Raw genomic sequence first — 22,422 nt, forward strand, 5'->3', positions numbered from 1 at the left:
GGAAATTTTGTTAACTAACTAAAAAAAAAAAAAAAAAAAAAAAAAAAAAAAAAAAAAAAAAAAAAAATCCCAGCATAAAGTAAATGTAATGTTTCATTTAAGTGTTTGTTCCAAGTGTTAAATGTGTTTTTTTAATGACCGTTTTTTCAAGTATTAAGTACTATTATTTGGTTAATTTGGTGTTTCATTTAAGTGTTTTATGATGATCGCTGATCAAAGTTTATGTTATTTGTGCCTTTCTTCTATGTTATTTTACTGTGTTTATGGCCGTATATTTGGCTTTAAAATACACTTATCTATCCATCTATCTAATATGCAGAATAATTGTACCAAACACATTTTGCATGCAGACCCACTATGCTTTACCCCCCCCCCCTAATGTGCAAATTTATAGCCCAAATTCATTTTTAAAGTAGCGAAGAAACTAACGAAAAAACCGGCGCGTTCTCGAATTTTACACAGCGTAAACTTGATTGAGTGGCGCATAATACACAAGCATCAAAATTCCTTCCTCCCACGGAAATTAAAAAAATAAAGCTCAAATACAATTCTCAAATTTGGAAAGCCTTATTTTCCACAAGGGGTATTTTCCACGAGGGGGGGGGGGTAAGCGCCGGCCACCACTAAATCCATACCCCAAGCCCCTGTGTGGTTCTGGAACCACCCAAAGTTGTATATTAAAAGAATAATTACTTATTCAAATTATTTACTTATTTTTAACTATTGAGTAGCTAGGATAGAATTATTTGTAATGTATATAGAGAAATCATAGTACTAAAAACCTATTTGTTTTTTTTTGCTATATTTTTCTAGATGCGAGGTTACATTCCAACTTTTTCTTCTTTATTGCTATTCCTACACCTGTATGTCTAAAGTTCTTTGGTGTTTAGCAGGGGGGGGGGATGTGCAGTTAAATAAGTTAGAGATACGAAAATTTTGCTTAGGTATTGAAGACCATGAAAATCTTTTTTAGAAAAATAGTTACTTCTAGAATACCAAGGAAATCGATGGGGGATAACAATCTTAGAAATAATTTCTTAGTCTGCTGTTCATTTTTCAAACAGTTCGTGGTAACGAAATGTAAGTAAGGAGCGACCCAGCTCAATAGTAACCGGAACTCTAAAAAACGGAATTTTTGATACCAATAGATACATCAGAAGAATCAGATTTTTATGCTATTTCAAATATATAAGTTTCATCAAGTTTAGTGTTACCTAACAACAGTTAAGTGGATGGGAAAATTTGCGTCATTTTCGAAAAAGGGTAGGAAACAACCCCTAAACGTAATAGCGCTTTATTAGGACTAATACGATCAGATTTAGCGTATTAGAAAACCCTAACACAGCAGTGTCAAGCTCCTATCTGCAAAAATGTGGAATTTTGTATTTTTTTCCAGAATAAAAATCACGGATGCATGTTTATTTATTTTTTTTTTTATTTTTTTTTTCCCAGGGGTGATCGTATCGATTCAGTAATCCTAGAATATCGGGAGAGGACTCATTCGAACGGAAATTAAAAGTTCTAGTGCCCTTTTTAAGTGACCAAAAAAATTGGAGGGCAACTTGGCCCCCTCACACACTCATTTTTCCCGAAGTCATCCAATCAAAATTTTGAGATAGCCATTTTGTTCAGCATATTCGAAAATCGAATTAATATATCTTTGAGGATGACTTAATCCCCCACAGTTCCCGTTGGAAGGGCTGAAAGTTATAAACTTTGCATATTGTTTACATATAGTATTGGTTATTGGGAAGTATACAGGCGTTTTAAGGAGGATTTTTTTTTCTCGTGGGGGGTCAGGGTTGGAGTACGGGGTACGGGGGAGGATCTTTCCATGGAGGATATTTCCTTGGGGGAAGGGACATTTCTGTGATTTCCCAGCATTATTTAAAAAACGTAAAAAAACAAGTTTTTTTCAACGGAAAGTAAGGAGCAACATAACAACTTAAAACGAACAGAAATTATTACATATATAGGGGGTTTCGCCCCCTAATCACCTCGCTCTTTACGCTGAAGTTTTTTTTAGTAATTTCAAAAAAGCTATCTATTCTAATTACCCGACCTTTGTGATTCAGGGGTTTGTGATTCGAACATAATTCGAACTTTAGCGTAAAGAGTGAGGTATTGACTAGGAAGCGAACTCTCTAATATACGTAATAAAAACATACGAATATAGAAATTTGTTACGTAAGTTAATTCGTAAATTACGTCAGAACAAAATTTCGACTAAGCCAATTAGTCAAAAAAAGGAAAATTAATACGTGAATCTCGTTTAATTATTCATGTACGGTGAGCCAAAATCAAAGCTGCGTTAATTCAAACACGTTCAGAAATTAACTTTAAAAAAAAAAGAAGTTTTTTTAACTGAAAGTAAGGAGTGACATTAAAACTTAAAACGAATAGAAACTATTCAGTATATGAAAGGGACTGACCCCTCCTCAACGCCTCGCTCTTTACGCTAAAGTTTGACTCTCTTACAACTTTATTTTTTAAAACAATAAAAAACTTTAGCGTAAAGAGCGAGGCGTTGAGGAGGAGACAGCCCCTTTCATATGCGGAATAATTTCTGTTCGTTTTAAGTTTTTATGTCGCTCCTTACTTTCAGTTAAAAAAAACTTGTTTTTTTAGTTACTAATATGCAAGAGCGCATGTTGGTCCTGGGATATTATGCGGGCCCACCGCTATAGACTGTATCAAGGAAACCAGTCATGAAACCCGTCAAACGGGCTATTTGAAAGAGACCGCTATAGATAAATGATTGCAAAGCCATGGTTTCTCAATGAGTTGCAATATTTAAACATTGTTTTTTGGGGGTCTAGGGGGGGGGGAGGCACCTAGGTTAGGTTACGTATTTGATATATGCTATTCTTTAAACCCCCCCCCCCGTAATGTGCAAATATATAGCCCAAATTTGTTTCTAAACTATTATATATTCATCTATTTTATTTTATTTCACTAGCATTAACCAAACTTGACTTCTTCGCGGTACCCTCATAATGCACCAGTACCAGCATGTTTTCTTGCTTGCTTTGTTATGACATTAAACTTATAAAATATTAAACTTATATACATTTTTCCGTATATGAGGGGACTATCCCCCTCCCCCTCAGAAAAAAAAATAAATACAAAAAGATACTTGCAGCGTTGCTTCTGCATTAAATTTAAATTAAAAACGAGCAAAGATTAATTTTTAAAAATGAAAACTTTCTGAGGGTTGAAGTTTAAGACGACCAAAAATTATTGCTTTACATTCTACCTAACATGAATCGATAAGACTAGTGGAAATTAACCAGCTGATGATGGCTTCACAGTCTATCTAGCATATAAAGCAACTAATTGTATTTCCCTATGTTTGAAGGATTATAGAAAACTAGCACTTTACTTAAACCCGAGAGGGGCTTGTAAGTTTCAATCGGCTGTTATACCATTGATATTTTCAGCCTTAAGGGTTTGACATCTTTTGCTAGCGGGTGTACCTATTAATTATTTGCTTCTGTTCAATTTGGGTAAAAAAAAAAAATCCTGTTTCATGTTCGTCAAAGAAAGGGACATGCAAGTAAGAATAGATTGTTTGAGCTTACCCTTTTAGATTTTCACCTTTTGGGTGAATGATTAAAAAAAAAAAAATGTTTAAATAGTTTATCTTTTATGAAGTCGAAAGTGTATGGAGAATTTCATCAAAATAAGCCAAATAAGAATCAGTTCTGAAACAGGGTCATTTTCTGGGACAAGGCTATAAGATTCCAATAATTGATGTGGCTTTTAAAAGTATATGACACCCGCTTCACTTTTCCTTTTACTTTTCTTAAATAGGCTCTTTATAAGAAGGCTCTTTATTTATCCCCTAAAATTATTTTTTGGAAAACATGTTTTCAATAATTTTGTGTTTATTTTTAACTTCATAGCTGTATTAAGCATTAATTGCAAGATTATTCTTTAGCACGATTTTCAAATTTCGTGGAACTTTGTGTATAATGTCATTTTTTATAGAAGATAAACTTCCAGTTTTATTTAATTTCCGTATATTAATACTTTATTGTACTTTTCTTTATCTCAAGAATTGTTTTCAAAGGTGTAACCAGCTAGTGTTTATAGGGACCTAATTTTCTTTAAAAAAGATAAAGAAAAAAAAATAGATTTGCTGTCATCTAGATTGATAATAAGAAGATTATGGTTACTTTTTTCTCCTTTCTTCAGTGGTGTCAAGGTTCAAATTAATGCTTACTCGCACTGGGCTGGCCTCTGCTCCTTTTTCTCCGTTCTTTCGTGTTTTTCAATCTTTTGCTCCTTCTTTTCTTAATTTGTTCTAATTTTGTCTAGATATATTGCTTTGAAGATTTAATTTAATTTTCATATACAATGTATTAAGCTAACACATCAAGTGCTTCAAGTAAAAATTTTGGTTATAAATATTTATCAATATAGATTTATCCTACCTTACGTAAGAAATCCTGTGCAGAGAATGAGAAAGGAGAATATTTATATTCAACCCTTTTTCTTTTTTAGATTTCTCGAGGTGGAAGAGGTTCACGATCCTGAGCTGCTTTTGGTTGTTGGAGCTATTGGTCTACTGATCAATGTTGTTGGTCTTTTTCTGTTCCACGGTGCGTAATCTTTTTTAATTCATTGTAATTTTATTAGATTGATTATTTGAATTTGTTATTTTTGCAAAAATAAAAAGAAATCATGTTGTGCTCTAAAAGACTCAGTCACTTATTTTTCACAATTAGCCAGCCTTTCTTGTGTTAGTATTGTGATTTCTAATTTTACCTTATAAACTGTAGGGGTCTATGTCAATGAGTAAATATATTTATATAGGGTAAGACCTCAAGACCTCCAGTACTCGGCCAGTACCTAGCCTTGGCCAGACATTCTGATTAAAAAGTATCTTTCCTATACATACACAGCAGGCTCCTAATCTTAGACCTTATATGTATAGGGTTAGATAGTTATGGTTGGCTGATGGTTAGGACTAGACCCGTTGGGCTTGACTGACTACAATTTTAGAAAAGATCTGGTTTTCAAATATTTGAATTTAGACAAAAATTAGCTCTACACCCTAGCCTATTTAAATACAATTATTCTGTTTCACAGTACTTTTCTTAGATTAAATCTACCCGAGGTTTAATTAAATCTACTGTGTCTTTGATTAGGATATGTTGCTATTACTTTAAGATCCTCTGTCGAAGATTAGACAGCATTTTCTAAGATTAGGTTCAAGCTTTAAATCTGAGGCCAAGATTAGGCTCCACTCTTGTCTATCAGTACATTTGAAATTGTGAGTGTTGTATGTAGTTAAAATATTCAAACTAATCACATACTTGTTAAGAAGATTTTGGAATATTCAATGGTGAAGCAATCCACTTCCTAAGTAGTATGATGGAAATTTTACAATGATTTAGCTGTTAAAGCGTAGATTAGCTGGCGGAGTACTGGATATCTTATTCATAATAAAATAATTCTATTAATGTATGAGTATGCTTGTCTTATATTCGTTTGCCACGCTTGATTTTGTTTCCCATTTGTTTGAATCAGTTCTTATATTTCAGATCATGGGCATTCTCATGGTCATGGACACGGGCACTCACATTTGACACAATTGGCAGCAATTGATAATAACGAGAATGATGAAACTTTTATACCTCCAATTGGTGAGTTAATTCTGTTCTTCTAGATTGGTACTTTAGTTTCTTATTTTTGTTTTCCTCTAGTGCAGAAATAGAGAAAAGGCGGACTATTTTATACCCTACGCTGAGTAGGGTATAAAATAGTTTCCTTGCTCCCTACTACTTCGTTTCTATTACCTACATATTTTGGTGTAGGCTATAAAAGCTGCACAAGCCAAGTTTTTCTTGGTTCTAAAGAGTGTTTGGGATTTCAAGTTGTAGGAGGAGCGGCTATCGGAACCATCCTAAGCACACTTAGTATGTGATAATTAGTTAAAACACCCTGCATTTTCAGTTTTTCTAGTTCGAATAATGTAACTTGAAAAACCATAGTGTTGTTAAAGGCTGATGCTTCCAAAGGAAACACCTGTTTTTGAAGATTAAATAAAAAAACAAGTTTTCTAACTGAAAGTAAGGAGCGACATTAAAACTTAAAACGAACAGAAATTATCCCGTCTATGAAAGGGGCTGTCTCCTCCTCAGCGCCCCACTCTTTACGCTAAAGTTTGACTCTTTCTCACAACTCTACTTTTAAAACAATAAAAAATGCTTTACCGTAAAGAGCGAGGTGTTTAGGAGGGGACAGCCCCTTTCATATATGGAGTAATTTCTGTTCATTTTAAGTTTTTATGTCGCTCCTTACTTTCTGTTAAAAAAACGTGTCTTCTTTTTATTTAATTTCTAAACGTTTTTGAATTAATGCAGGTTTTGAAGATTGCTCTCTGTACATGAATAATTAAAACGAAATTTGTATATTACTTTTTTTTCTTTTTTTTTAACTAATAATAACCTTATAAAAACCTAAGTTCGATTTTTGTTCAAGTTATTCGGCACTCCCCTTCTATGGAATATTCCAGATCTAGTGTTTGATCGGGTGTATCCCATTTGAGCGCTTTCCCATTTGAGCGCCATGGCGCGCAAATGGGAATTTCCCATTTGCGCGCCGTATTTTAATTAGTTCAGTTGTGTCCCATTTTAGCGCCAGATAATATTTTGCGTATGTTAGGTGATATAGCTAGGTGATCAGGTAAATTTTTCGCAAATCATATTATTGACTTACGAATAAAGTAAACACACCACTCGATGCCTTTTTAGGCTCTTTCCAAATATAATAATCATTTTTGTCGGAAATGAATTTTACCCCCACCCCTATGTATACCAATCCAGGGTATATATTTGCACATTAGGGGGTGGGGGTAAATTTTAAACTTACCTCCCATTAACAACAGAAATAAAATTTCCCCCCCCCCCCTACTGTGCAAATATATAACCTGAATTGGTATATATAGGGGTGGGGGTAAAATTAATATCACAAAAAATTATTATTCTATTTGGAAAGAGCATAAAAAAGGTATCGAGTGGTATGTTTACTTTATTCTTATGTCAATAATATCAACTGCGAAAAAATTTACCGACAGGTCTTCATGTCTGTTTTCCTCATACAGTATATAGCGGTGGATACCGCATAATGCATAAGTACCTGTATATACCTTTAGTAGTAAATATATATGGTATACATAAATACTATATATATTTACTTAGTTTATAATACTATAAATGGAAGTTATTTTCACAACCATTGACCCAATAAAATCCTCAGTTTTGTTCGTTGTCTTCGTGGCAATAAATATTTCTACAGGTCAATGTGGCAGCAAACCACGCTTCATCCACCGCAAAATCACAATTTTGGGTTTGGCGCTCAAATGGTACTCCGTGGCGCTCAAATGGGAACAAAATTCCATGGCGCTCAAATGGAACAAAATTCCGTGGCGCTCAAATGGGAAAGCGCTCAAATGGGAACACCCCGTTTGATCTCATTGGGAGATAAGGCAGAATGAGCTTGAATGCAATTGCAACATCACTGATGAATATAGGTCTACTATTTGTAGGCAACATGGCAAACATTGTTGCACCAGAAAGTGAATAACAGACCAATAAAACCTACTGGAGTACTAAAGGCCGTTTAATTAGAATAATAAGCTCTTTTAATCGTTCTTAAAAAAAAAATGTCCCCCTTATATACTTAATAGTTTCTGTTCGTTTTAATTTTTAATGTTACTCCTTAATTTCAGCTGAAAAAACTGGTTTTTATTTATTTATTTAATTTCTGATCTTTTTTTAAATAATAATACTGGGAAATCCTGCTCACCCTCTATGGAAAGCTTCCTTCTTCCATGAAAATTTCTTCCATGGAAAGATCCTCCCACGTAACCTTCCCCCTCTACCAGAAAAATCTCACCAGAAAACGTCTATATACTTCCCAATAACCAATACTGTACAATGCAATGGGCAAAGTTCATAACTTGCAGCCCTTCCCCGGGATACTGTTTCTGGGGGGGGGGGGGTCAAGTCATCATCAAAGACATAGTTATTAGACTTTTTGACTATGTTGAAAAAATCGCTATCTCAAAATTTTAATCGGCTGACTTTGGGGAAAAAATGAGCGTGGGAAGGGGGCATGGGGCCCTCCAATATTTTTGGTCACTTAAAAAGGGCACTAGGTCTTTTGATTTTCAATCAAATGAGCCCTCTCCCGATCTTCTACGATCACTGGTTTAATACGATCACCCCTGAAAAAAAAAAACAAGAAAAAAAACGCATCCGTGATGTTTTCTGGCAAAAAATGCAAAATTCCACATTTTTGTAAATAGGAGCTTGAAAACTCTATAGTGCGGTTCTCTGGTATGCTGCATCTGATGGTGTGATTTTCATTAAGATTGATTGATATTTTGGGGATGTTCCCTTCTTTTTCAAAAAAATGGCAAATTTTCTCAGGCTTGTAGCTTGTGATGGGTGCCATTAAATTTCACGAATTTTACATGTTTTGAATACCCATCAAAATTCGATTCTTTTGATGTATCTATTGTTATCAAGACTGTTTCTTAGATTTTTGGCTGCTTTTGAGCCACATCACTCCGTACTTACAGTTCTCGACTATTTTTAGTCGATTTACAGTGGCATATTTTTGGCAGTATAAACGCTAATAACTTTTATATATCCTGATGTGTTGTTTGTTTTGCTTCTGGAACATCCAACCAAACAGATAATAGAAATATATTATATTGACATGTTAGAAAATCAATAGTAGCCTAAGTAGTTGGTCCAGACTTTTCCCAGTTTTTAGATAGGAACGGGGCTCAATTACTAATTAGAAAAGTATTGAAGAGAGATGACCATAACATTTTAAGAAAGGGGTAAACGATGATAAAGTGGTAAGACATGACATAGAGAAGAATAGGAACGTTTTCAACAATTTGAAAGTTAGGGAACATAGAGATAGATTACTGAAGATTATAAATCTGATTTTTGAAAAATGGGACCCTAATTTTGAACCCGTGATTTTGGGAAAACTTTAATGAAACACCTTTATAAGAAAGGTAATAAGAGTGAGTGTGGTAGTTATTGAGGCATTAGCTTGGTAAGCAAATTACTTAGTATGATGATACTTTTTAGACTTAGAGCTGCTGTAGGTGAAGTTTTAAGAGAAGAATAGCATGGCTTCAGAACGGGGGGGATGCGTTGGCCAAATATTCACTCTTAGATTAATAATTGCTTATGTCTGAGTCATCAGACCAGTACCGAGGGGTCGATCTATTCAAAGTAATCCCTAGGAAATTAACTTGGGATTCCGAGTGCATGCCCTGGCAAGATTCCGACAACATCCCTGGCAAAATTCCAACCCCTGGCTAGATTTCGAGTGCATGCCTTGGCATGATTCCGACGGGAACCCTTTGAAGTCACGGCATCCCTGTCAACATTCCTACGGGAGCCCCATGTTTCCAGCTGACAAGGTTCCCACCCCTGGTAAGATTCCGAGCGGCTGGAAGGCTTCCGACAACATCCGTAGGAAAATTAAATATGGGATTTTAAAGACATCACTACCCGTAGTTTTGAACGTATCCCTATCCCTTTTCCCGTAGGACACTCCCCAGGTGTTCCAATATTTCCCCTAGCAACCGGCATTTGTCTCGATTCGTGCTCCTGGCAAGATTTCCACAACATGCCCTGGCAAGATTCCCTGGTTCCAAGTGTTTCAGTATTTTTCTTATGATTAATCAGAGTGTGGTCGCTATAATACACAAGTAGTAATAAATGGAGTTCCTAGTTCCTCGCACCCGTGCAATGCAGTCCCAGGTTCTAGGTCTTAGGACGCAATCTTGTTTCAGCTTCCAAGGTTCACACGACACACCTCGCCTTTTAAATGGTCAGATAGGAATATTAGCATGGAATTTTAAAGGATCAGATAGGGAGTTTATAAGTGGAGCTACTAGCCCCTCAAGCCGTCGCAGCTGGGCAATGCGGCTCCTGTTTCCAGATGTAATATGCTTGATGCAATCTTATTTCAGATGGGGAGATTCCCCCGACACACCCCTCTGGACTCCAATAATGTCACATGACATGCCCCGGTTTTAAACTTTCATGTTTAATATGGATGACGCAATTTTATGTAACCTTGCGACAGGACCCGTGGGGAATCCCCGCTTGTAACTTAACGACAGCGCACACCTTGTCTGAGGTCACGTAATAACAGCGCGCACATCACTGTCACATAATACTTTTTTGACATTTAATTATTTTTTTCGCCGGAATGTACTACGCGTTTTTCTTCCTTACTCTTTCTTCTTCTTTTTTCTGTAGTTCTTTGTCCTCACTGGGACTTGAAAGGTCAATTTCCTTCCAATGGAACAGCGCTCCAACCATCAAGAGTAAACTGCTATTCTCAGTATTCTGTATCGAGAGCTACATTCTAAAATTAACCTATTGCGGGACACCTGAGATTTCTTCATTTTTCGCACACGCTAGAATGCCATGTTTACAGGCAAATTTGGCACGCAGTCTGAAAAAATCTATTTCCAGGAATTACACCTCTTTATTAAGTAATGCTTTATAGGGAGTGATGCCAAATAATATTGTTGATTGTTCTCAAGGTATTTCTAGCAATAAAAGACAGAAGGAGTGCTTAATTTGTGCAAAAACCTAGGTCGTCCTAAACAATATATCTAATAGGTTAAGGTTATTGTAATAAGAGTTTTATGAGTTCAAACAATTTTACAAACAATATTAAAACACAGAAAAAAAAGACTTAAAAAACACAACAAACAAAAAATAAAATGTGAAAAAAGGCTTATAAAGAATAAAGTATAAGAAAAAACCACGCATTAAAGCAAAAAATAAATCTTACCAATCATTTTCAGACGGGCAAGATTGATATTAGAGTTAAATTAAGCCATATTGAGATGGTTCTGAGGCCTCCAATTTCAGAGGAGGGGGATGTTATCAGAGGTAAATTTTTTACGCTCTTTTGATGTATTTCCGGGAGCCTTTAACGAAATACAGCGTTTTTGAGACAGGAGTACGCGAATGGAAAAAAAACAAATAAGAAAATGCTTATAAAAGGATGAAATATAAATAAAAACATGCGTAAATTACATAAAGATGGGGGGGGGGGGTCTTAGCAAGCAATTCAATGAAAACCCAATCACCCAATTCAACCAATGCCCTAGCGCGTAATTCCAACGGAGAGCCCTTACCATCGGAGGACCCTAGCGAACAATTCTAACGGGATCTCTAGCAAGCAATTTCCATGACAAGACGTTTCAAAGTATTTCAAAGGACTACAAGATATATGACTTAATTCCATATTTTATCATTTTTTTCTTGATATTATTTTTTCACAGTTTCAAGCCAATGACACATTTTGGAAACGAAACAGCCTCATACGGCATCGCAACCACTGAAACCCGAGGCACAAAAAGTGTATAGATTTTGAATGGACTACCTATCTTAGAATTTCCATGCAATAGCTTTTTGAGCTTTTTTTTAGCTAGATATGTCATTTTGTACCACAAGTTGCCTGAAAACACCGCTTCACTGAAACGAACGCGCCTCATACGGCATTGCCACCTCTAAAACTCGAGGCACAAAATGGGTATTCTTGGATTTTCGAATATATTAACTATCTCTGAATTTTCACGCAATAGCTTTTTGAGCTTTTTTTAGCTAAAATTTTCGTTTCGTACCACAAATCGCCTGAAAACACCGCTTAACTGAGGGATAGACTTTTTGGCTAGAAATAAATGTATATGTTAACCCTTGTTTTATAGGGACTATCTGCACCTTTAGGAACGAACGCGCCTCATACGGTATTGTCACCTCTGAAACTCGAGACACAAAAAGGGTATAGATTTTCGAATAGACTAACTATCTTAGAATTTTCACGAAATAGCCTTTTGAGCTTGTTTTTAGCTAGAGTATGTCATTTTGTACCACAAGTTGCCTGAAAACACCGCTTCACTGAAGGGTAGACTTTTTTGACTGGAAATAAATGTAAATGTTAACCTATATTTTACAGGACTACCAGCAACTTTAGAAACTAACGCGCTTCATACGGCATTGCCACCTCTAAAACTCGAGGCACAAAATGGGTATAGCTTTTCGAATAGATTAACTATCTCGGAATTTTCATGCCATAACGTTTTGCCCTTCTTTTGGGTAGAATTACTGTTTTTACACATGATTCTTGTTATTCTTTGATGATTTACTTTTTTCAAGAAACTTAATTTATCACGATATTTCTGTTTCTAGAACTTATTACATGTTGTTGTTTTCTTTCTTCGTGAAACATGATACTCGTTGTTTTTGTTTCAAAAGTAAGCAAAAAGTCTTGATATCTTTGGATTGATCTGGATTTTTACGGATGCTCCTGATTTTCATGAATTCGTCTGGATTCTTAAGCATTGCTTACGATTTCTACGAATTTCTCCTGAATATTCTTGCATTGGTTATGCGTTCTAGGGGATTTTTCTAGATTTCTGCAGACCAATTGTATTTTTTATGGTTTTGTCATGAGGTCTCTGGATAGGTCTTGATGCTTTGGGATGATCTTGATTTGTACAAATTTCTGAGGATTTTCATAAAACACTTATGATTTCTATTAATTCCACCAGATTTCTATGTATTGGCTATGTTTTTTATCCATTCGTAAGGATTTCTATGTACTGGCTATGATTTGTATGAACTTGTAAGGATTTCTATGCATTAGTCAGGATTTTTTAGAGATTGACCTTAATTTTTACAGATTACTATTGATTTCTACATCTTGGCCTTGATTTTTATGCATTTTTCAAGGTTTTTTTTACCTTGGTAATGATTTCTAGAGGTTGACCATGATTTATGCACTTTGCCCTTGATTTCCACGGTGGCCTTGATTTCTATGGTTGCCCCTGATTTCTACAGTTTGCTCTAAATTTTTATGAATTTGTCAGGGTTTCTTTGTTTTGGTAATAATTGTTCAGAGGTTGACCATGATTTCTACACTTAGATCATGATTTCGATGGTATGGTCATGATTTCCGTGGATTGGTCCAGAGTTCTAGGGTTGACTCTGTCTTGTAGATAAGCACCTTATGATTTTTTCTGGAACGCACTGCCATTCTTGGCTTTAATATTTCATGGCGATAAAGCATAATCAGAGGTGAAGGAAGACTGAAACTTATATTCTATAGGCTACATGAGTCGACTTTGTCTTTTCTCGCTTTGTTAGAACGTCAGGTATTATGTTTTTTTTCCTGGAACACCAGCCTTTCTTGGGTCTAATATATTATATACAATATGGCATAATCGCGTTTTGTAAAGGAAGACTAAAACTTATGTTCTTTAAGCGAGCGGTTTTCTGTTAGAAGTAGCAAGTTTTTCTTAACACTAACAAATTTTCTCTCCGAAATAACAACTTTTTCTGTAATACTAACAAACTTTTACTTCATATTATCAACTTCCTCATGGAAGTAACAGGTTTTTTCTTAATAGTATCAATTTTTTTAATAGCAGCAAGTTTTCCGTCAAAGATAACAAGTTTCTCTTAGAAGTAACAATTTTTTGTTTATGATAACAAGTTTTCTGTTAGAAGTAGAAAGTTTTTCTTAACACTAACAAATTTCGTCTTCCAAGTAACAATTTTTTCCTTAATACTAACAAACGTTTACTTAATACTATATAATTTCTCTTGGAAGTAACAGGTTTTGTCTTAACAGTAACAAATTTTTCTTATAGCAGTAATTTCTCCGTCAAAGATAACAAATTTCTCTTAGAAATAAAAATTTTTTGTTTATGATAACCAGTTTTCTGTCAGAAGTATGAAGTTTTTCTTAACACTAACAAAATTTCTTTTCGAGGTAACAACTTTTTTCCTTATTAATAAAAAACTTTTACTTCATATTATCAAATTTCTATCGGAAGCAATAGGTTTTTGTTAATAGTAAAAAAAAATTCTAATAACAGCAAGTTTATCTTAACACTAACAAATTTTCTCTTCAAAGTAACAACTTCTTCCTTAGTGCTAATAAAATTTTTTTTAATTCTATCAATTTTTCTTTGAACCATTAGCTTTTTCTTAAAATTAACAATTTTTTTTTATCAGCAACAAGTGTTCTTTAAAAATAAAAAATTTATCGTAGAAGTAACAATTTTATGCTTACGCTAACAAGTTTTCTGTAAGAACAAGCAAGTTTTTTCTTAACACTGACACATTTCTCTCAGAAGTAACAATTTTTCGTTTATGATTAACAAGTTTTCTCTTAGAACTAGCAACTTTTTCTTAACAGTAACAAAGTGTCTCTTTGAAGTAGCAAATTTTTCCATGACACTAACAAACTTTTACTTAATATTATCAGATTTCTCTCGGAAGTAAAAGGTTTTTTTTTTATAGTAAGAATTTTTTTCTAATAACAGCAAGAGAAATAAGATATTTCTCTTAGAAGTAACTATTTTATCTGTCTGTGATAACAATTTTCTGTTAGAACTTTGTTACTAAATTTGAAAAAAATTGTTACTATTGAGAAAAAAACCTGTTACTTCCAAGAGAAATTTGATAGTATTAAGTAAATGTTTGTTATTTTTAAGGAAAAAGGGGTTACTTCGAAGAGAAAATTTGTTATGGTCAAGAAAAACTTGCTACTTCTAACAGAAAACTTCTTATCATAAACAAAAAATTGTTACTTCTATCAGAAATATTTTATCTTTGACTGAAAACGTGCTGCTGTTAGAAAAAAATCGTTACTATTAAAAAAAACCTGTTACTTCGAAGGGATATTTGATAGTATGAAGTAAATGTTTGTTAGTATTAAGGAAAAAGTTGTTACTTCCAACGGAAAACCTTTTATTGTAAACAAAAAAATTTTTACTTCTAAGAGAAAACTTGTTAGCATATACGAAAAAAATTGTTACTTTTATGAAAAATATAATATCTTTGACGGTAAACTTGCTGTTATTTAAAAAAAAATTACTATTAAGAAAAACCTGTTACTTCCTAGTGAAATTTTATAATAGTAAATAAAAGTTTCTTAGTATTAAGGAAAAACTTGCTACTTCTAACAGAAAACTTGTTATCATAAACAAAAAATTTGTTACTTCTAAGAGAAGTTTGTTATCTTTGACGGAAAACTTGCTGCTATTAGAAAAAATTTCTTACTATTAAAAAACCTGTTACTTCCAAGAGAAATTTGATAGTATTAAGTAAATGTTTGTTACTACTAAGGAAAAAGTTGTTACTTCGAACTGAAAACTTGTTATCATAAAGAAAAATTTTTTACTTCTAAGAGAAAACTTGTTAGTATAGACAGAAAATACTTACTTCCATGAGAAATTTGTTATCTTTGACGGAAAACTTGCTACTATTAGAAAAAAATTTGTTAATATTAAGAAAAAACCTGTTACCTCCAAGAGAAATTTCATAATATTAAGTAAAAGTTTGTTAGCATTAAAGAAACGTTTGTTACTTCGAAGAGAAAATTTGTTAGTGTTAAGAAAAAACCGCTACGTCTAGGAGGAAAAATTGTTACTTCTAAAAGAAATTTCCTATATCTGACAGAGCAATTGCTGTTATTAGAAAAACTTTCTTACTATTAAGAAAAACCTCTTACTTCCAAGAGGAATTAGCATAAATTGAAAATTGTTACTTCGAAGAGAATATTTGTTAGTGTTAAAAAAAGTTACTTCTTCTAACAGAAAACTTGTTATCATAAACGAAAAAATTTTACTTCTAAGAGAAATTGTTATCTTTGACGGTAAACTTGCTGCTAATAGAAAAAACTTGTTAGTATTAAGAAAAACCTGTTACTTCCAAAAGAAATTTGATAATATGAAGTATGAGTTCGTTAGTACTAAGAAAGAAGTTATTTCGAAGTGAAAATTTGTTAAAGTTAAGAAAGACTTGCTACCTCTAACAGAAAACAGCACGTTTAAAGAATATAAGTTTTAGTCTTCCTTTAAGTCCACAAAACGCGATTATGCTTCATTTTCAAGAAATATTAAACGCAAGAGAGGCTGGTGTTCCAGGAAAAACGTTATAATCCCTGACGTTCTTACAAAGCAAGAAGAGACAATAGCGACTCATGTATAGAATATAAGTTTTAGTCTTCTTTTACCTCCAATTATGCCTTATTGCCATGAAATATTAAGGCCAAGAAAGGAAGTTTATTCGGAATAAAATAATAAAAAGATTGTCTACAAAACAAATCCTGTCCTAGAGCTCCGGACCAAACCAAATAAACTAAGCTCTTATCATCGAAAACATATTCAAAGTATAAAAATCATGGTGAACCTTTAAACAATCATTACCAAAACAAAGAAACTCTTACAAATTCCCAAAATTCAAGAGCAAACTTTAGAAATGAGGGGCAACCCTAGAAATCAAAACCAGCTTAGAAATCAAGGGCAAACGGTAGAAATCATGGTCAACCTCTAAAAATCATTACCAAAGCAAAGAAACCCTGAAAAATGCACAAATCAAGAGCAAGCTTGAGAAGTCAATAGTAATCTGTAAAAATTTAGGCCAATCTATAAAAAATCCTGACTAATACATAGAAATTCTCACTAATTCATAATAATCATAGCCAATGCTTAGAAATCTAGTGGAATTAATAGAAATCTTAAGTGTTGTATGGAAATCCTCACAAATTTGTAAAAATCAAGATCATCCCAAAGAATCCAGACCTATCCGGAGACATCATGACAAGACATTAGAAAACATAATCGGTCTGTACAAATCCAGAAAAATTCCGTAGAAATCATAATAAATGCAAGAATATTCAGGAGAAATTCATAGAAATTGTAAATAATGCTTAGAAATCCAGACGAATTCATAAAAATCAAGGGCATCCCTAGATCAAACGAAAGGTATCAAGACTTTTTGCTTACTTTTTTGATCAAACCCAAGATATCAAGACTTTTTTCTTACTCTTTGGTTAAAATTCTATTTAAATTTGCTTAAATTAGGTCTACTTACTTTCGAACAAATAACGACAAGTATCATATTTCAAGAAGAAACAAAAACAACATCTAACAAGTTTTACAAAGGAAATATCATAACAAATTAAGTTTCCCGAAAGAGGTGATTTGTGGTACGAAACAACAATTCTAACTAAAAAAAAGCTCAAAAGGCTATTGCGGGAAAGTTCTTTGATAGTTAATCTATTAGAAAATATATATCCATTCTGTACCATGAGTTTCAGAGGCGGCAATGCCGTATGAGGCCCGTTCATTTCTAAAATGTGTCAGTGCCTTGAAACTGTGAGAAAATAATATAAAGAAAAGAAATCGATAAAATACGGAATAAAGTCATATGTCTTGTATTCCTTTTAAATGCTTTGAAACGTCTTGAAACGTCTTCTCAGTGAAATTGCTTGAAAGGATCCCATTTGGAATTGCTCGCTAGGATCCTCCGACGGTTAGGTTAGGACCCTCCATTGGAATTACTCCCTAGGGCATTGGTTGAATTGAGTGATTGGATCCTGATTGACGTGCTTTCTAGGATCCCTCCCATCTTTTTTAATTTTCGCATGTCTTTGTTTATATTTCATCCTTTTGTAAGCCTTTTCAGGTTTTTTTTTCCATTCGCGTAGTCCTGTCTCAAAAACGCTGTATTTCGTTAAAGGCTCTCAGAAATACATCAATAGAGCGTAAAAAATGTCCTCTGATAACATCCCCCCTCCTCTGGAATTGCATGCTAGGACTCCCACCCTATGCGGAGGTATTAAAAGAATGTTTTGCGTGGTGGGAATGGGGAGGGGGCAAAAAACAATCTAACATTCACTCAAAGAAATTAAGCTCTAAATTAGCTCTAATATCAGTCCTTCCTCTGGAAATGATTGCTAGAAGGGTGAGGGGGAGTCGTATATTGTCACAATGGTGTGAAACATTCACAAATTTAGCTTGAAGAAACGAGATATTTTCATTAAAAGCCCTCAGAAACACCTCAGTATGGCTTAAATTTAACTCTCATGTCAATCTTGCCCGTCTGAAAATGATTGCTAAGATGTATTTTTGCTTTGGTATATTTCATTTTTTTTGCTTGTACTTTATTCTTTATAAGCCTTTTTTCGAGTTTTATTTTTTGTTTTTCGTGTTTTTTTATTTTTTTTTCTCTGTTTTAATACTGCTTGTAAAATTGTTTGAATTCATAAAACTTTTATTACAATAAGCGTAACCCTTTAGATATATTGTTTAGGACGACCTAGGTGTTTGTGCAACTTAAGAACCCCTTTTGTCTTTTATCGCTATAAAAACCTTGAGAACAATCAACAATATTATTTGGCATCACTCCCTAAAAACCTTTACTTTATTGAATAGGTGTAATTTCTAGAAATACATGTTTGGCGACTGCGTGCCAAATTTTGTCTGTAAACATGACATTCTAGCGTGTGCGGAAAACTGGGAAATCTCAGGTGTCGCGCGATAGGTTAATTTTAAAATTTAGTTCTCGATGCACAATACTGGGCATAGCAGCTTAGTCTTGATGGTTGGAGAGCTGTTCCATTGGAAAGAAATTGACCTTTCAAGTGCCAGCGAGGACAAAGAACTACAGAAAAAAGGAGAAAGAATAAGGAAGAAAAACGCGTTGTACATTTCGGCTAAAGAAATGAAATGTCAAAGAAGTATTATGTGACAGTGATATGCGCGCTGTTATTACGTGGCCTCACATAAGGTGTGTGCTTTATTTAAGTTACATGCGGGGATTCTCCACGGGTCCTGTTGAAAGGCTACATAAAATTGCGTCATCCATATTACACATGACCGTTTGAAACGGGGTAATTCATGTGACTTCATAGGAGTCCAGAGGGCTGTGTCGGGGGAATCTCGCCATCTGAAATAAGATTGCGTCAAGCATATTACACCTGGAAACAGGATCTGCATTGCACAGGTGTGACATTTTGAGGGGCTAGTAGCTACTTTTATAGACTCCCTATCTCACCCTTTAAAATCACATTCTAATATCCCTATATGACCGTTTAAAAGGCGAGGGGGTGTTTTGGGAATCTTGGCAGCTGAAATAAGATTACGTCATAACACCTGGAACCTGGGACCACATTGCACGGGTGCGAGAGACTAGGAGCTCCATTTGTTGCTACTTGTGTATCGTAGCGACCACACTCTGATTAATCATACAAAAAATACTGAAACACCTGGAACCAGGGAATCTTGCCAGGAGCACGAATCGAGACAACTGCCGGTTGATAGGAGAAATATTGGAACACCTGGAGAGTGTCATAGGAATCTTACTAGAGCTTTCATAGAAATCCTAGGGGAAAAGGGATAGGGATACGTTCAAAACTACGGGTAGTGATGTCTTTAAAGTCCCATGTTAATTTTTCTATGGATGTTGTCGGAAGCCTGCCAGCCGTTCGGAATCTTGCCAGCTGGAAACAGGGCTCCCGTAGGAATCTTGCCAGGGATGCCGTGACATCAGAGGGTTCCCGTCGGAATCTTGACAGGGCATGCGTTCGGAATCTTGCCAGCTGTGGGAATCTTGCCAGGGCATGCGCTCGGAACCCCATGTTAATTTCCTAGGGATGACTTTGAATAGATTGACCCCTCACTACTCAGACCCATTTAGTCTTCTGTTTTATAGATAATGAATGAGCGTTTGATTCAGCTGATAAAAGAGCTTTAGCGAACGTCCTATCCTTATTTTTTATATCAGATGAATAAATTAAATTGATCAGTGCTATGTACGAGAACAACATTGCTGCGATCAAGTTCAGGTAGAAAATGGGGTTAGTAATCGGCTTCGTATTGAAACAGGAGTCAAGCAGGGTTTCGATCTATCCCCATTTATATGATTCCTTAGTAGAGATGCCTCAGGAGTTCGTGTCACCACACCATATATGGGCATAGAACCACGTGGTTTATGGTTTTTGTCAGTGAGAATAGAAAAACAGGAACTTTCTCACTTTCATGGATTATTGAGTCATTAATCAAATTGTTTCCGGGCAAGGTTAATTAATGTCTGACAGATGACGTCAAGTTAATTAATGTCTTTGATGTATTTCCAAAGAGAATGTTTCCGAGGCAAAGTTTAGATCACACATGACAGATGATGTCATGATTGATTGAGTGACATGAAAGGGGAATTAATTTGTTGTTTCTAAAGAGAATTGATTTGACACGAAAGGGAATTAATTTGTTGTTTCTAAAGAGAACTTGCTCCAAGCGAATGTTTAGATCTTAGCGATGAATTGTTTTAGCGCGGGAATCAGGTTTCTTAGTAATTTGAAATGTATCAGCGCAGAGATGCCAAACAAAAGGAACACGCTGAAATTACGTTTAGGGATTATTTGGGCGAAACCGTTTCAGTCATTATAGGGAATTATTTCGGCAAAACAGTTGGAGACATTTTAAAAGATGATTTAAAAGAGGATTTTAGAAGAGGATTTGAGGGTGAAACTCTGTGGTCGTTATAATACACAAGTTGTATTTTAACACCGTCGTGAGGTCCCCTACCCCAACCCCAAAGGGTTCCGATCCCCCGAACCCAACCCCGAAGGAAGCCGCCGGTACTCAAAGGTCCCCCAAGCTCCCAAAGGGCCCCCAGACCCCCAAAGGCCATCCCCAGACCCCCAAAAGCCCTCCCCGGGCCCCCAAAAGCCCACCGGGCTCCCAAAAGACCACCAGGCTCCCAAAGGACCCCCCGGACCCCCCAAGGCCCTCACCCGGTCCCCAAAGGTCCACCGGGCGCCCAAAGGACCAATCGGCCCGCAAGTGCCCCCCAGCCCCCCCAAGGCCCTCCCCCGCCCCCCCACGGCCCTCCCCGGACCCCCAAAGGCCCTCCCCCAGTCCCCAAAGGTCCACAGGGCTCCCAAAGGGCCATTCGGCCCGAAAGGGCCCCCCCCTACCCGCAAAGGACCCCCCGCCCCCCCAAGGTCCTTGAGATCCCATTTTTAATACTTTTTATTGCGTTATTATATATTTTCAGAACAAGTTATTTTCTTAATGTCCATGCTAAACCCATTTTACATGTTGAAGTTCCCATCCCTTTCACCCATAACTTCACTATACTGATTTTTGAATGCTCCAACACCAAGCAATACTTTTCAAAGCCATTTCAGAACAAGTTCTTTTCTAAATGTCCCTCCTAAACCCATTTTACAAGTTGAAGTACCCATCCTTTACACCCACAGCTTTACTTTACAGCTTTTTGAATGCTCCCACACCAAGCAATACTTTTCAAAGGTCATTTCAGAACAAATTCTTTTCATAATGTCCCTCCTAAACCCATTTTAAAAATGAAAGTACCCATCCTTTTCACCCACAACTTTACTTTACAGCTTTTTGAATGCCCAACACCAAGCAATACTTTTCAAAAGCCATGTCAGAACAAGTTCTTTTCTTAGTGACCGTCCTAAGCCCATTTCACAAATTGAAGTACCCATCCTTTTCAGCCACAACTTAGTTATAGGTAAGAGTTTGAAGTTTTACCTTAGAGACTAAGCTTAGAGTTTTAGTTGGGTTTAGTTTTAGTTAAAAGTTTAGAGGGTTTTTTTTAGCTCAGACTCTTAGCTTAGAGTTTTTGTTAGAGTTCTAGTTTAGTTTGATTTTAGTTAAGAGTTTAGAGTTTTTAGCTTATAGTCTTAGCTTAAAGTTTTATTTTTGTTTAGTTTTAGTTAGAATCTTAGAGTTTTTTTTTTAGATTAGAGTATTAGCTTAGAGTTTTTGTTATAGTTCTAGTTTAGTTTAGTTTTATTTAAGAATTTAGAGTTTTTATCTTAAAGTTGTAGCTTAGAGTTTTATTCAGAGTTCTAGTTTAGTTTAGTTTAATTACAGTTCAGAATTTAGAGTTTTAGCTTAGAGTCATAGCTTATAATTTTACTTAAAGTTGTAGTTTGGTTAAGTTTTAGGTAAGAGTTTCGAGTTTTAGCTTAGAGTCTTAGCTTAGAGTTTTTGTTAGAGTTTTATTTTAGTTTAATTTTAGTTAAGAATTTGATATTTTACCTTTGAGCTTCAGTTAGAGTTCTAGTTTAGTTTACTTTTAGCTAAGAGTTTAGAGTTTTTAGCTTATATTCCTAGCTTAAAGTTTTAGTTTGGTTTAGTTTTAGTTAAAAGTTTAGAGTTTTTTTTAGCTTAGAGTGTTAGCTTAGAGTTTTTGTTAGAGTTCTAGTTAGTTTAGTTTTAGTTAAGAGTTTAGAGATTTTAGCTTAGAGTCTTAGCTTAGAGTTTTATTCAGAGTTCTAGTTTAGTTTAGTTTAGTTACAATTCAGAATTTAGAGTTTTAGCTTAGAGTCATAGCTTATAATTTTACTTACAGTTGTAATTTTGTTAGGTTTTAGTTTAGATTTTCGATTTTTAGCTTAGAGTCTTAGCTCAGAGTCTTTGTTAAAGATCTAGTTTATTTTTATTTTAGTTAATAGTTTAGATTTTTACGTTATAGTATTAGCTTAGATGTTTAGTTATAGTTGGATTTTATTTTAGTTAAGGTTGGGAGTTTA

The 22,422-nt window shown here is 34.9% G+C and overlaps 1 protein-coding gene across 2 annotated transcripts in view; it reads left to right on the forward strand.

Annotated features, from left to right (window-relative positions):
* The window catches only part of ZnT63C (solute carrier family 30 member 1), a 179,567-nt gene that overhangs the window by 59,421 nt on the left and 97,724 nt on the right, over nucleotides 1-22,422 (forward strand). For both annotated transcript variants that reach the window (XM_089108153.1, XM_089108154.1), the window contains exons 4-5: nucleotides 4,507-4,604; nucleotides 5,550-5,651. In XM_089108153.1, coding sequence (XP_088964279.1) covers nucleotides 4,507-4,604; nucleotides 5,550-5,651 — 200 coding nt within the window. The remainder of the gene's footprint in view (nucleotides 1-4,506; nucleotides 4,605-5,549; nucleotides 5,652-22,422) is intronic.

This window comes from Artemia sp. Qi Xiang Cuo, chromosome 2 (genome assembly GCF_049724085.1).
Source record: "Artemia sp. Qi Xiang Cuo chromosome 2, ASM4972408v1, whole genome shotgun sequence".
In the NCBI taxonomy this organism is placed as follows: domain Eukaryota; kingdom Metazoa; phylum Arthropoda; class Branchiopoda; order Anostraca; family Artemiidae; genus Artemia; species Artemia sp. Qi Xiang Cuo.